Source organism: Diplotaxodon limnothrissa, linkage group LG18, assembly GCF_057381915.1.
Source record: "Diplotaxodon limnothrissa isolate DT_005_m linkage group LG18, D_limnothrissa_male_GT1.1, whole genome shotgun sequence".
NCBI classification, from domain to species: domain Eukaryota; kingdom Metazoa; phylum Chordata; class Actinopteri; order Cichliformes; family Cichlidae; genus Diplotaxodon; species Diplotaxodon limnothrissa.
In genome coordinates this window covers 9,170,589-9,185,850 of record NC_140613.1, presented here as the reverse complement: position 1 = coordinate 9,185,850, position 15,262 = coordinate 9,170,589, and the positions used below count along the sequence as shown (strand labels likewise).

At 42.1% G+C, this 15,262-nt stretch overlaps 1 protein-coding gene across 2 annotated transcripts; it reads right to left on the bottom strand.

The window, feature by feature from the left end:
* Nucleotides 1-507: 507 nt before the first annotated feature.
* On the bottom strand, nucleotides 508-14,392 carry LOC146613071 (leukotriene B4 receptor 1-like). Of its 2 annotated transcripts, XM_085378416.1 has the most exons (4): nucleotides 13,814-14,392; nucleotides 12,634-12,834; nucleotides 12,471-12,514; nucleotides 508-772 (listed from the first exon to the last, which is right to left on the bottom strand). In XM_085378416.1, the coding sequence occupies exons 1-4, from the start codon at nucleotides 14,390-14,392 to the stop codon at nucleotides 508-510; spliced, it is 1,089 nt and encodes a 362-aa protein (XP_085234542.1). The 2 variants fall into 2 exon arrangements, with proteins under 2 accessions (XP_085234542.1, XP_085234541.1); XM_085378415.1 differs by lacking the exon at nucleotides 12,471-12,514 and having other exon boundaries at nucleotides 12,584-12,834.
* Between the last annotated feature and the right edge of the window lie 870 nt (nucleotides 14,393-15,262).

Here is a 15,262-nt window from a genome sequence, read left to right as displayed (position 1 = left end):
AGTCTGCCTTTTGGGTACAGCCATTTACAATTCTTAACCGTTGCATTTAAAACACACACACACACATCACATGAACACATCCCACACAGTGTCATATAAACCATTCAATCTGTGTCTCTGTGTAAGGCCAAACTTCGCAAACTTCCCCAACCGTCCCATCTTCATTCATTCACCTGACTATAAATGAACACACTAAGCATGAAAACACTCAGCTGAGTCTGCTTTCTATGTTAGGTAGCATTCTCACATACACATAATGTGACACACAAAAAAAAGTATGTACAGTCCTATACACTTTACAGATATTCAGGTGCATGCAGGCAAAAGTAGCCCAGCTGTGCCTGTGCCTCTGACTTTCACTTAAACTCTGTTATCAGATTCTAAATATACTGTGCTGGTGCTTATCGTCTGTAGCCTCAAATGCTCAAGCTACATATTCCGTTTAAAGAGTTACACAATTTTAAATGTTCTCATTTATATACAGTCTGTTAAGTGCATTAAGTTAATTCAACATCGATTTTGTTGAGTAGAAGCCAGTGTATGATTTTCAGAATCAACGTTATTCTTTCCCAGATCGTCTGTTGCTGTGAACCGGGTGGTTTTGGGTCCTGTTTCCGATGATGTTCCCTCAAACAGCTTAGCCATAAAGGCAAAGCCATTATTCTTGATATAGGATTTACCGGCAAAGGTGTAGAGGACCGGGTTAGCACAGCTGCTGATGAAGGACAAAGCTGAGGTCACCACTCGGGTTAAGTCGGCAAAATCCTGCAATCTGCAGGGAAGAAAGTTAAAGTTGGATTTTTCACATTGATGGTGATTGTTTTTGTACAGAGTGACTCAAGGACCCCTTAATCATCACCTGCAGTATCAAGACATATGGAGACCTTCCATAAAAAGATGCTTTCTGAGTCTTTTTATTATTATTCTTTTGGCTTCTCCCTTCAGGGTTCTGCAACCGCATAATCCCCAGGGATAATTAAAGTATTCTCATTCTGAATTTTCTCTGCGGTCTTTTTCTCCTTCCTGGCAGCTCCTTATTGCATATCTGTAATCCAGTTTACCTACTACTCCTCCTCTGCACATGTCCAGAGGAGGAGTCTCAACTAGGGGTGGGTTTCGATAATTGAATTTCCGATTAAAATCAGTGTAAAGGTCCAGTTTTGTTTATTGATCTAAGCCTGAACAGCTACGCGTAGTGTCCAGTAGAGGGCTCTGTTGTTTAGTTAGCGGCAAGCCGCACTTCCAGCTCAGACCGGTTTTGTGGCGCACATTTCCCAGTAGGCAGCTCTCAATGAAGCGTGAAGCAGCGTGATACCGGACTCTAGCGAAACGAACAATTTGCAGCCCTTGGAATGCGGAGCGAGGTACATGTTTTAAGTTGTATTTCTTTGCTTAATTGATATTTTGTTGTATTTTCTGCTTTATTTGAGTTCATATTTGTAATAAGCGTCTAAGAAAATGTATTTTGTGTTTCTGTTTAGTTTTCACGGTGCATTGGCGCACCTGGCGCACTGTTAGATTCTGAATGAATCTCAAAGTAAAAATTACTGCACCCGTCGAGGCTCTCTCTATTTCTTCCTTGGTCCGGGGGACTGTTACAGTGAAAACTCGATCGCTGAGTGAAGGCTACTTGCTAGCTCCCATGCCAGATGAGTGCAGCCCGTGCCACGAGCTGGGTCCGTGTGTCAGCTGTGAGAGATTTCTACACCAGTCAAGATCATCTTTGCTTCGTTGCCTACCTCCCCTTTGAACTCTGATGGTCACTTTACGAAGGTGCAGGTATTATGCCCATTAAGGACTTTGCTGATAACAGGACTCTGCACTCTAATTCAGAATTACTTGCCTTAAATATTTTTGTGGTTACAGCCTTAAAGGTATACTGCATTGCACTGAGTAATTACAATCTTTAAATTGTATGGGTTTATTCTTCTTGAAAGTAACGTATATCAGCGGTATTTACAGTTACATTTTGTCTAATATGTGGGTGCTAATCTGTTTATTTATGTGATGTAAACGTCTGATGTGAGCATTGTTTCCAAAAGTAACACTCACGTAAGTTTAAGTCCAGACGTTATCGCATAGAGCAACATACACATTACAGTAACAAAATGTTGAACGCTGCTGAAGAAGCCGACGACTCAGAGCAACAAGGAGTAAGATCCAGCAATCGTGAAAGGCATTTAACTGAAAAGGGTAAAGAAATGCAGGAATATGAGGCAAAGAAAAATGAGAAGGCATTTAACAAAGCTTATGACACTTGGAAGAAGGCAGCTAAAGAAATCAGAACAAAGCTGAAAACTTTCTGCTCACCTGAAGAGCTAAACAATGCCAGTCGTGACATAAGAGACAAGCACGCTGTAGTACAACAGCATTATGAACCCATTCGCCGCAGCCAATCCATGACGCCCGACATTGTTAAGCGAATGGATGCTTGTGCAGTGCTTACAACTGACATTTGTGAAGTTGTTGCTAAACGACAGGAAAATATCGATCAGCTCTTTAACGATCGCCTTGAAAAGGAAAGAGTACGAGTGATGTTAAACAAAAGGGACTATAGTTCTGTGTTTGGTGATACAAAAACTGAAACGTCGTTCCCAGAGGGTTCAGTTGCACGCTCAAAGGCAGATTCTACTGGCAGTCGTGAGGTGGAAGCAGAAGCTGAACTTGCAGCCAAAGTGGAACAAGCAAAGGCCACACAAGAAATATTGGCACAGGAAACCAAGATCAGCCAAATGGAAAATGAGTGGAAAATAAAGGAAGTGGAAACAAAGGCAAAGTTGGAGGAGGAAAAGACTAAACTTCAACAGTTAAAGGCAGACAGCGAAGTGAAAGTAGCAGCTGCACGAGTAAGAGCCCTTAGCGCTCAAAATGACATTGAAAGCCATGATCAAGTGTCCTGCTACAACTTAGAAAATTCCGCAAATCTCCCCAACAGCGCACCACGGCTCTCTTTAAATCCACAAGCACCAACATTTAGACCTCACAATACTACTCCAGAACGTGAAGAACTTAGCTTAGTTCAAGCCCTCGCCAGCTCTCTTACCCTAAACAGGCTTCCTGTACCTGAGCCCACCATCTTTAGTGGCGACCCCCTAAAGTTTATGGATTGGAATGTATCCTTTATGGCACTAATTGGTGACAAACCTTTACCTGTGTGTGAGAAAATGTTGTATCTAAAGAGCTATCTTGCAGGTGAAGCACGAAAGGCAGTAGAGGGATATTTCTTCCGCAACAGTGAGCAGGCATACGCAGGCATTTGGAGCGTTTTAGAGGAAAGGTATGGCAGCCCATTTGTTATCCAAAGAGCCTTTAGGGCTAAACTCACAAAATGGCCTAAAATAGCTGCCAATGATCCTAAAGCACTGAGGGAGTTGGCAGATTTTCTCCAAAGCTGTGCAGAGGCTATCCCTCAAGTCAAAGGCCTAGAGATCCTTAATGATTGTGAGGAAAATCACAAGCTTCTAAGAAAACTGCCTGAGTGGATAGTGCAGAGATGGAGCCGCATTGTGGTGGAGGAGCTAGACAAAAGCCAAGACTACCCCAACTTCGCTCGCTTTACAAAGTTCATACAAAATGAAGCTAAAGTAGTTTGCAATCCTGTTGCCTCACCATTCCTAATAAACGAAAGGGCATCAGAAGAGCAGCATGTTAAAAGAGCGAAGGCACTCAGTACTACCATCCAACCAAAGTCTCCACCAATCCCAGTATCTACTTCTAGACCTAAACCCCCATGTTTGTTTTGCAAAGAAGAATCGCACGGCATAGCTAAGTGTCCTGCTTTTGCAGCGAAAACTAGTGATGACAAGAAAGTTTTCATTCAAGAAAATCGTCTCTGCTTTGGGTGTTTGAGGAGGGGTCATGTAACCAAAGAATGCAGAGGACGTCACTCCTGTAGTAAGTGTGGTCGGCGTCACCCCACCTGTCTACACACAGAAAGAGTGAATGAACCTAAAGAAAAGAAAACTGAGGATTCTAAATCCCCAGATGAAGGTGCAAACAAGGAAGTGCATAATGTTATGACTCATGTACTAACAAGGAAACTATCTTCCACATCCAGCATAGTACCAGTATTTGTGTCAGTTGCATCTGAGCCTGAGAAAGAAATACTTACATATGCCCTGCTTGACACCCAGAGTGACTCATCCTTTATTTTAGAGGATTTGGCCTCAGAACTAAATGTAGACGCCCAACCAGTGCAGTTAAAGCTTAGCACCATGACTTCCGTCGACACAGTCGTTGCAAGTAAACTTGCCAACAACTTACAGGTGCGTTGGTTTGATTCTGAGACTCGTGTCCGAATAGAACACGTCTACTCTCGTGACTTTATCCCAGTTGACAAGTCTCATATCCCTACCAAGGAAACTGCACTTCAGTGGCCACACCTTGAAGGCTTAGCTAACAAGTTACAGCCATTGCAGAACTGTGAAGTAGGTCTATTGATTGGTTATGACTGCCCATCAGCACTAGCCCCCCTAGAGATCGTCACAGGCAAAATAAACGAACCTTTCGCACAAAGAACCCTACTAGGATGGAGTATTATTGGTTCTGGTAATCCTCACCTAGACAGAGAAGGTAACCAGAGTTATGTGCACAGGATCACAGTCAAAGAAATGCCCATACCATCAGCCACAGAAGTACTCAAAGTCCTAGAGACTGACTTTAATGAGAGAAACTATGAGGATAAGTATGTATCACAGGATGATGTTCGCTTCATACAAATCCTCAGTGATACAATAAAACAAAGATCAGATGGGCACTATGAGATGCCGCTTCCCTTCAAGGGCAATGATCCACCAGCGCTTCCCAACAATAAGAAGTTAGCCACAGTCCGACTGCAACACCTGAAGAAAAGGCTAAAGGCTGATAAACAGTATCATGAACATTACTGTTCCTTTATGAGAGACATTATCAGCAGTGGTGATGCAGAATTAGCACCTCCTTTGTCTGAAGGCAAGACTGCATGGTACATCCCACACCATGGGGTATATCACCCGAAAAAACCAACCAAGCTAAGAGTTGTCTTTGACTGTTCAGCAAAATTTCTCGGTGTCTCATTAAACGACACTCTTCTCACAGGTCCAGATATGATCAACTCATTGGTGGGGGTACTCTGTCGTTTCAGAAAGGAAAATGTAGCCATAATCTGTGATATCGAGAGAATGTTCCACCAGTTCTCTGTTTGTCCAGACATGCGCAACTATCTGAGATTTCTGTGGTGGCAGGATGGACAATTAGACAAAGAACCCAGAGAATACAGAATGGCTGTACATCTATTCGGTGCCCGTTCATCCCCTGGATGTGCTAATTTCGGCCTGAAATATTTGGCACAACAGTACAGAGCAGACTATCCTAAGGCCTCAGAGTTTGTTGAACAGAACTTTTATGTAGACGATGGTCTAACTAGTGTCCCATCAGTTAAAGAGGCACAAGAACTCATCACCGAAACACAAGCACTTTGTAGACTTGGCGGTCTACATCTGCACAAGTTCAACTCAAACCAAAGTGATGCGCTTTCCCAGCTGGAACCCTCAGACAGAGCAGACACCACAGAACCGCTCGATCTCAAACCTGACACAACAGCTGAAGGCCATGTGCTCGGCATCCAGTGGTCAATCAAAAATGACACTTTCAGTTTCAAAATAAACACTAAGGACCAACCTCCTACTCGCCGGAGCATACTGTCAGTGATCTCATCCCTGTACGACCCACTAGGGTTCGTAGCTCCCTTCACCTTAAGAGGCAAAGGTATCCTACAGGAACTGTGTCGCAGAGGCATTGAATGGGATGACCCCCTTCCTGACAACTTACGCTCACGGTGGGAGGACTGGAAAGATGGGTTGGAAAGACTAAAATCGGTTGCAGTGCCTAGATGTTACCACCCACCAGAACTAACAGACATTGTAAAGGTGGAACTGCACCACTTTTGTGATGCTAGTGATTTAGGATATGGTGCATGCTCCTATATTAGGTACCTCAGCAACGAGAAGGTCCACTGTAGTCTTGTTATGGCTAAGGCAAGAGTCGCACCTACCAAGGTCACAAGTATCCCGCGATTAGAACTCTCAGCCGCAGTCACATCAGCTAGAATGAGCAGCATGCTAAAAGCAGAGCTTCAGATGTGCATTAACCCTTTAAGACCTACCATAGAACCAAGTCTGCCAGAGCTTATATTATATTTTTACATGCTGTGGAGCCATTTTTGGGAGCATTTCAAGTTGCTATACATCAATACAACCATTATAGCCCAGATTTTAATAATATGTATTCATTAAGTGCATAGTAATTACATAAATTGCAAAAAAGTGCAATAAACTACAAAAAAATTGAAAATCGTTTTTGATTTTTTAACATATATTTGTAGTTAGAGAAATTTAAGAGTCTTATCCCTCAAAACTGTAAATACAAAAAAGTTGCACAAAATAGTTTCCTACCACAGGAAATTTATTTTGAGTGTCTTCATAGTTTTATTTTTGAAATACACCAATTTTTATACACTGCAGGAAAAACGAAAATAAATATTATACTGCAAATTTGCAAAAAAGCAGCATATGCATCAAAATAAACTATTTCCAGCAGTGCAATATGAGTCCTAAGCATCCCAGAAACGACACAGAAAGTCATAAAGTCAAAGATAACTTTTAAAAAGAGCAGTATAGGCCCTGAGGCCCTGATCGCAAAAAAGACTACATTTCCGCGAAAATGACGTCACTTCCGGTTTCGGGCAGGTAATGGCGGAAATGCAAAAGTTCGCGCTGACGTCTATTCCAACGTAGGAAGTGTTTTGAACAGCTGATCAGATCGGTAAAGCGTGTTTCTGGAATATTATGTTTTTGTTCCTGCAAGCGCTTTTTATGCAGTTTTTGCAAAGCTTTATGTGGAAGGAAACCGTGACCTAGGACAAGCTGATGGCATCAGATGTAAGTACAACTCCTCCGGTTTCATATGCAAAAAAAATTTTTGCGCTAGCTTACGTGGTTGCAGTGCTACTGGGATTTAAAAATAGTTACGCATAACAGAGCGTTCCCGCTCCGATCGGCTCTAAAGGGTTAATGAAGAGTTCTTTTGGACTGACTCCCAAGTAGTCTTAGCCTATATTAACAATGAGGCACGACGGTTCCACGTCTTCGTTGCCAACCGTGTTCAGTTAATTAGGCAAACTACAGATCCCAGACAGTGGCACTACATTGACACAGCTCAGAATCCTGCAGATTACGCCTCTAGAGGGCTCAGTGCATCAGAAATCATGTCAACATGTTGGTTGTCTGGTCCAAAGTTTCTGTGGGAACATGACATTTCATATGCACCCAGCCCCTCAGCTGTGTTGTTAGTAGGGGATCCAGAAGTCAAAGCAGTCAAAGCTCTCACAACTCAAACAAGTGAACAAGACAATATCCTCAGCCGTTTGTCAAGGTTTTCAAGCTGGTCAATGCTCCTTAAAGTGGTTGCAAGGATAAAAGGATTGAGATCCAGCAAAGCCCGCCCAGTATGGAAACTTTGTAACAGTAGATGAACGGAGAACAGCTGCTGACACAATAATAAAGCTCCTTCAGCAGCAGGCCTTTTCTCAAGAGATGGAAGTGTTGAAGGTGGGAGATAACCTTCCGAGTTCAAGTCCCCTCTTTAGAGTAGATCCAGTGCTAGATCAAGGACTTCTCCGTGTTGGAGGAAGACTGAAGAAGTCAACACTCTGTCAGGGACTTAAGCACCCCATCATCCTCCCAAAAGACCATCACATTACAAAGTTGATCATTGCTCATTTTCATGCACAGATTTGTCATCAAGGTAGAAGCCAAACTCTCATGGAAATCAGATCGAATGGGTTTTGGGTGATTGGTGGGAGCAAGGAAGTTGCAAAACTAATAAGCAAATGTGTTCAATGTCGAAAACTAAGACGTTCACCAGAAGAACAACGCATGTCTGAACTTCCAAAGGAACGAGTTGAAATCTCAGATCCTTTCATGTATTGTGGAATGGACTGTTTCGGACCATTTGTCACAAAACAAGGTCGCAAAGAGCATAAAAGATACGGACTCCTCTTTACATGTCTTTCCTCACGTGCAGTCCACATTGAGATGCTTGAGGATCTTTCTACTGACTCTTTCATCAACGCTCTGAGATGTTTCATCAGCTTAAGAGGAGCTGTTTGTAAGTTGTACAGTGACCAGGGTACAAACTTTATTGGAGCCAAAAATGAGCTAAGAGAGTCTCTTAAACAATGTGACATGGATGCCTTAGAAGCATTCCTTGCCAATAAACAGTGTGAGTTCGTCTTCAATGCCCCATCTGCTAGCCATGCCGGAGGTGTGTGGGAACGACAGATTCGAACCATCCGCAATGTTCTCAATGCCACCATTGCTCAATGCCAAGGCAGGCTGGATGACAGCTCTCTAAGAACTCTATTCTATGAGGCGATGTTTATAGTTAATGGTCGACCACTGAGCATCGATGGAATCAATGATCCTAAATCTCCTGAACCTCTAACTCCAAATCACCTCATATTGATGAAATCAAAGGTTGCACTGCCTCCACCAGGAAAGTTTGTGAAAGAGGACTTATATGCAAGGAAACGTTGGCGCAGAGTCCAGTATCTCACTGAGCAGTTTTGGAGTAGATGGAAAAGAGAGTACCTTCTGAACATATCTATGAGACAGAAATGGCACCTACCACGTCGAAATCTTAAAGTCAATGACATAGTCATTATCAAAGAAGACATGCTTCCCAGAAATCAGTGGCAACTGGCTCGAGTGGTTGAAGCACCAGAAGAAGATGACGGTTTGGTCCGCAGAGTCAAGCTTCAAGTTGGCGATCGAGGCTTAATAAAGAAGCAGGGAACAGCACACAAACCTCACGTAGTTGAGCGACCTGTTCAAAAGCTTGTAGTTCTATTAGAAAATAACTAATTGATGTTTCAATCAATACTGTCACATCAGGCGTATTTGCGAAAGTTTATTGATGATGTATTTGAAATTGTGTTCGTTCTTGTAGTAATGTCCATATGTTACAGCTGGAAATCATGTAAAGAATGTTGTTTATTATACATGATTTGGTGGGAGTGTAAATGTCCAGTTTTGTTTATTGATCTAAGCCTGAACAGCTACGCGTAGTGTCCAGTAGAGGGCTCTGTTGTTTAGTTAGCGGCAAGCTGCACTTCCAGCTCAGACCGGTTTTGTGGCGCACATTTCCCAGTAGGCAGCTCTCAATGAAGCGTGAAGCAGCGTGATACCGGACTCTAGCGAAACGAACAATTTGCAGCCCTTGGAATGCGGAGCGAGGTACATGTTTTAAGTTGTATTTCTTTGCTTAATTGATATTTTGTTGTATTTTCTGCTTTATTTGAGTTCATATTTGTAATAAGCGTCTAAGAAAATGTATTTTGTGTTTCTGTTTAGTTTTCACGGTGCATTGGTGCACCTGGCGCACTGTTAGATTCTGAATGAATCTCAAAGTAAAAATTACTGCACCCGTCGAGGCTCTCTCTATTTCTTCCTTGGTCCGGGGGACTGCTACAATCAGAAAATTAAAATTTTAGCTTGAATAAAGTGATATTGATTCATTAAATCCTGAATCAACTTTTAAATATACATGTATTTTGCCAGAAATGCCAGAATCTCAGGTTAAAACTCACAAAACTATTTCAACAACCACCAAACAGCTAAAAAAGCAAGTGAGAGCAGGTAAATGGATTCCACACAAAGATGTAAACACAATGCGCAGAGCCGATGCTTCAGAATCTGTGAGATGTCGGCTTTCTCACCCACTGGGGCTGAAAGCTGAGAGCTCACACCTTCTGAAGCTGCAGGTTTTGTCACTCTCCAAACTAAATTGACTGGCAGCAAAAGAAGATCAAAACTATGCTTCACATTTCATAAACATCGCCATTAATTCGCTCTGACTTTTGCTTTTTTGCTCCCACCACAATAAAATCACAATTCCTGCACAGCTCTCTCTCTCTTGCTCTCTCTCAGTGTACTTCAAGAACAGTTTCCCATTACACACCAGTCTACCATTGTTAACAGCACTGTCGGCCGCTGTTTGTTTTTGTTTTTTTAAGTGTCTCTAATAAACCCTCTGAATGCACAGCTTCACTTCAGCAGCATCAGTAATGTTCATATACTGATTTGTGCTTTTCTTCCATTTTTGATCTACTGCATATATACAGTGGGGCAAAAAAGTATTTAGTCAGCCACCGATTGTGCAAGTTCCCCCACTTAAAATGATGACAGAGGTCAGTAATTTGCACCAGAGGTACACTTCAACTGTGAGAGACAGAATGTGAAAAAAAAATCCATGAATTCACATGGTAGGATTTGTAAAGAATTTATTCGTAAATTAGGGTGGAAAATAAGTATTTGGTCACCTCAAACAAGGAAAATCTCTGGCTCTCACAGACCTGTAACGTCTTCTGTAAGAAGCTTTTCTGTCCCCCACTCGTTACCTGTATGAATGGCACCTGTTTGAACTCATCATCTGTATAAAAGACACCTGTCCACAGCCTCAAACAGTCAGACTCCAAACTCCGCCATGGCCAAGACCAAAGAGCTTTCGAAGGACACCAGGAAAAGTATTGTAGACCTGCACCAGACTGGGAAGAGTGAATCTACAATAGGCAAGCAGCTTGGTGTGAAAAAATCAACTGTGGGAGCAATCATCAGAAAATGGAAGACATACAAGACCACTGATAATCTCCCTCGATCTGGGGCTCCACGCAAGATCTCATCCCGTGGGGTCAAAATGATCATGAGAACGGTGAGCAAAGATCCCAGAACCACACGGGGGGACCTGGTGAATGACCTGCAGAGAGCTGGGACCAAAGTAACAAAGGTCACCATCAGTGACACACTACAACGGCAGGGAATCAAATCCCGCAGTGCCAGACGTGTACCGCTGCTGAAGCCAGTGCAGGTCCAGGCCCGTCTGAAGTTTGCCAGAGAGCACATGGATGATACAGCAGAGGATTGGGAGAATGTCATGTGGTCAGATGAAACCAAAGTAGAACTTTTTGGTATAAACTCAACTCGTCGTGTTTGGAGGACGAAGAATACTGAGTTGCATCCCAAGAACACCATACCTACTGTGAAGCATGGGGGTGGAAACATCATGCTATGGGGCTGTTTTTCTGCCAAGGGGACAGGACGACTGATCCGTGTTAAGGACAGAATGAATGGGGCCATGTATCGTGAGATTTTGAGCCAAAACCTCCTTCCATCAGTGAGAACTTTGAAGATGAAACGAGGCTGGGTCTTCCAACATGACAATGATCCAAAACACACCGCCCGGGCAACAAAGGAGTGGCTCCGTAAGAAGCATTTGAAAGTCCTGGAGTGGCCTAGCCAGTCTCCAGACCTCAACCCCATAGAAAATCTGTGGCGGGAGTTGAAAGTCCGTGTTGCTCGGCGACAGCCCCAAAACATCACTGCTCTCGAGAAGATCTGCATGGAGGAATGGGCCAAAATACCAGCTACTGTGTGTGCAAACCTGGTAAAGACCTATAGTAAACGTTTGACCTCTGTTATTGCCAACAAAGGTTATGTTACAAAGTATTGAGTTGTATTTTTGTTATTGACCAAATACTTATTTTCCACCCTGATTTACGGATAAATTCTTTACAAATCCTACCATGTGGATTCATGGATTTTTTTTTCACATTCTGTCTCTCACAGTTGAAGTGTACCTCTGGTGCAAATTACTGACCTCTGTCATCATTTTAGGTGGGGGAACTTGCACAATCGGTGGCTGACTAAATACTTTTTTGCCCCACTGTATATATATATTTTAGGTTATCTGCTATAAAAAGCCAGGCCAGGAAACTCTCCTTAATCTTTTTCTGTGTTTTACCCTCAGTTACTTTGACACAAAGGCATCTTCTGTGTTGCTTACATCTCTGATGAAGTCTCACAAGTGCCAGTATTGATAAATGATCAGAATTATAATATCTCTGACTGTCTGGGTCAAAATTGAATTGAATTGAATCGAATCATGGATCGAATTGAATCGGGACCTTGTGAATTGGAATCGAATCGAGTCTAGAAATCAGTGACGATACGATACTCTGTCTCTTGTTTGTTAGAGCTTCAACCTTTTGGATGGTAAGGTGAACATGGTATTCACAGAGAGATTTCTGGAAGTGGTCCTGAACCCCTGCAGTGATTTTCCACAACAGAATCCTGCCTGCTTTTAGTGCAGTGTCACATGAAGCCCGGATATTGAGATTTCTCCAGATTTTGGAATATTTTGATAATATTATATACTGAAGATGGTGGCACATTCAAACTCTTTACAATTATAGTATATTCAGTTTACTGGATGGTAAAAATTAAATCTAGGTGTGTGTCACTGCATGCACGGAGACAGACTACATATATCAGCTTTGAATTACAGAGTATTGTTATTACTGGACATAATGCATAAAATGACAATATTGTACTTCACTAACTTTAGCACCATGTTTATGAAAATCTTCAGTTACTCACCGTTTTCTTGTTGCTGAGTCTTTTGGGTACCACGCAGCTGCCACCTTGGGTGGAAAAAAAAACACCAACCCACTCAGTATTCAATCGAATCCTCAGATAATCGATTTACAAACAGATTTGATGTGGTTATTGGGTTATTGGTAGAGAAGATGCCCTTGCACACCTGTATCAGGTTGATGACGTGGTACGGCAACCAGAACAGGCCAAACATTATGACGATAGCCAGGATAAGTTTCTCGCTGCGGATATTTCGTTGAAACCTGGTCTCCCTCAGGCGTTTCAGGATGAGAACGTAGCTGGTTATAATGATTGCATAAGGAATAATGAATCCTGCCACTGTCTGAAAGGCGTACTCAAACCTCACCTGCACATGAGAGGATATAAAGAAAAGCTGTTTCCTTAGATATTAAATGAAAAACAAAGAAATAGAGCCAAAATTATGAAACTGTTTAAACTGATCAACTTCTCTGGGGGTTTTTTGTCAAATGAGAGGACAAAATGAAACATCTGAAGACCTAAAATCAAGTAATGTTGTTATGGTCTTTGATCTGAAAAGGGGCATTCTGCAAAATAAATCATTTTACTTTATGTAGTTTTAGAATATTTTGATTCTAATTTGCCACCTTACTTAAGGAGGACTTTTACTTGTAAAGAAGGAATGTTTTACAGAAGAGCATTACTACATTTATGAAGGATCAATGCAAAATGATTTTCAGACTTTTGTGCAGTGCCACATCAGTATTTACGTTGTGGGCTCAAGGGCTTAAAAAACGTGCAGTCTGGTGTAATTTGAATTATTTTAACTACATTTTGAACACTAGTTAAGCTGCAGCTTCCAAGGCCTTAAACACAGTAACAAACACATCTGCAATATTTCTTTCCTCTCAGTTTCAGATAGTGTGTTCCCGTTAAAATAGGCAAATGTTTTAGCTGTCTAATTGTTCATGAAATCATATCTAATAAAATGTCGAGTATTATAAGAGTATTTTTTGACACGGTAGTTTTTATCAATAGTTACAGTTTAAACAGAGATATACTACATTTCAGGAGAAATAAACAAACAACCAAAATATCCTCCTTTAATCTGAGAATGTAAGGCATTTTTTCCCCAACAACATTTAACCAGTCTTTTAAAGAACCGTTTTTTCTTTTATTAATTAAGTCATGAATGAAGAATTCTGGCCCTTTTGCTCAAAGCGTGATCATGTTCAATACCTCATTCACTATTTCACTGGCTCTCACATGCAGAAGGTTTTTAGAAGGCATTTTGATAATGGAAACAAATATGGTTATGAATCTAATCAGATCAGTGGCAGACAAATAACCAACACAAGTGTACTTACATGTCTACGCAGTGTGTGATTGGGTGCACACACATATGTTGTTTGATTCATATCATCAGTTTCTTCTTTCACATCTCGAAACACCAACGAAGGAATGGAAATGGCCATCACTAGCACCCATGTGCCTAGGATCACCCTCTTCACAACCTTCCTGGTGATCAGGTGATACAGTGTGTGTGGAAAGACCACGGCCAACAGCCTGTTCACGCTCATCAGGGTTATCAGAAAGACTGATGCATACATGTTGGAGTAGCACAGGTAGAACACAATTTTGCACATGGTGTTACCAAAGACCCACGACTGCATGGCCAGGTAGATGATGAAAAAGATGGAGAGAGCCATGAGGAACCCATCAGCACATGCCAAGTTGAGGATGAGGAGGGTGGTGACTGAGCGTTGTCGGCAGCGGGCCAGGATGCTCCAGACAATGAAGAGATTTCCAGGGACACCCAGGAGGAAGACCAAGCTGAAGATGAGGGCACCAATGGCTGTGGAATAGTCATTTTTCACAGCATTTTCCTCATCAGGGTCAGGAGTAGTCTTTGGGCCAGTCAGGAATGAGACACTTATGTTGTTCATGCTAGGTGAACTTTTGAACCTGAAAGAAAAACCCATTGGTTTTCTTTGACTCTCCAATTGAAACATGAATTACTAGTCAAGAAAGAGCTTCAACATACATACTTAACAGACATATTCCCTACATGCACTTATAAAGCTTGGGTTTTCTCTAATCCACATAGAGTCAGAAGTATATGCAGATTCAAATATATATGTACACCTCCACTAATATTTGTTTAAATATCCCTTAGCAAGTTTCACCTCAACCAAGGCTTTTGCTAGCCATTAACAAGCTTCTAGTATAATTGTGGATAGCTATCTGATCATTCTTCTTGGCATAAATAGTAGAGTTAATTTAAATTGGTGGATTTTTTGGTATAGACACAACTTTTAAGCAGAGATCAAAAAAATTCAGTAGCGTTGTGGTCAGAGATTTGGGGAAACCAGTCCCATCACGCTGTGTTTTCTCCACGCTCCAAGTTCCCTGTGTTCCCAGTAGGGCTGCCACGATTAGTCGACTAGTCACGATCACGTCGACTATCAAAATCGCGACGACAAATTTAATAGTCAATGCGTCGTCTTGTAAGATCCTGAAAGACGCAGGAATAATTACAGTTGAACCCCGACTTACGAAATTAATTTGTTCCCGAGGGTCCTTCGCAGGGCTAACACAGAGAGACAGACAACCATTTGCACTCACACCTATGGGCAATGTAGACTAATCAATTAACCTATCCCCACAAACTGCATGTCTTTGGACAGTGGGAGGAAGCGGGAGTACCTGGAGGGAACCCATGCAAACACGGGGAGAACATGCAAACTCCACACAGAAAAAACACAGCCTGATGGTGGAATTGAACTCAGGACCTTCCTGCTATGCAGCAACAGTGC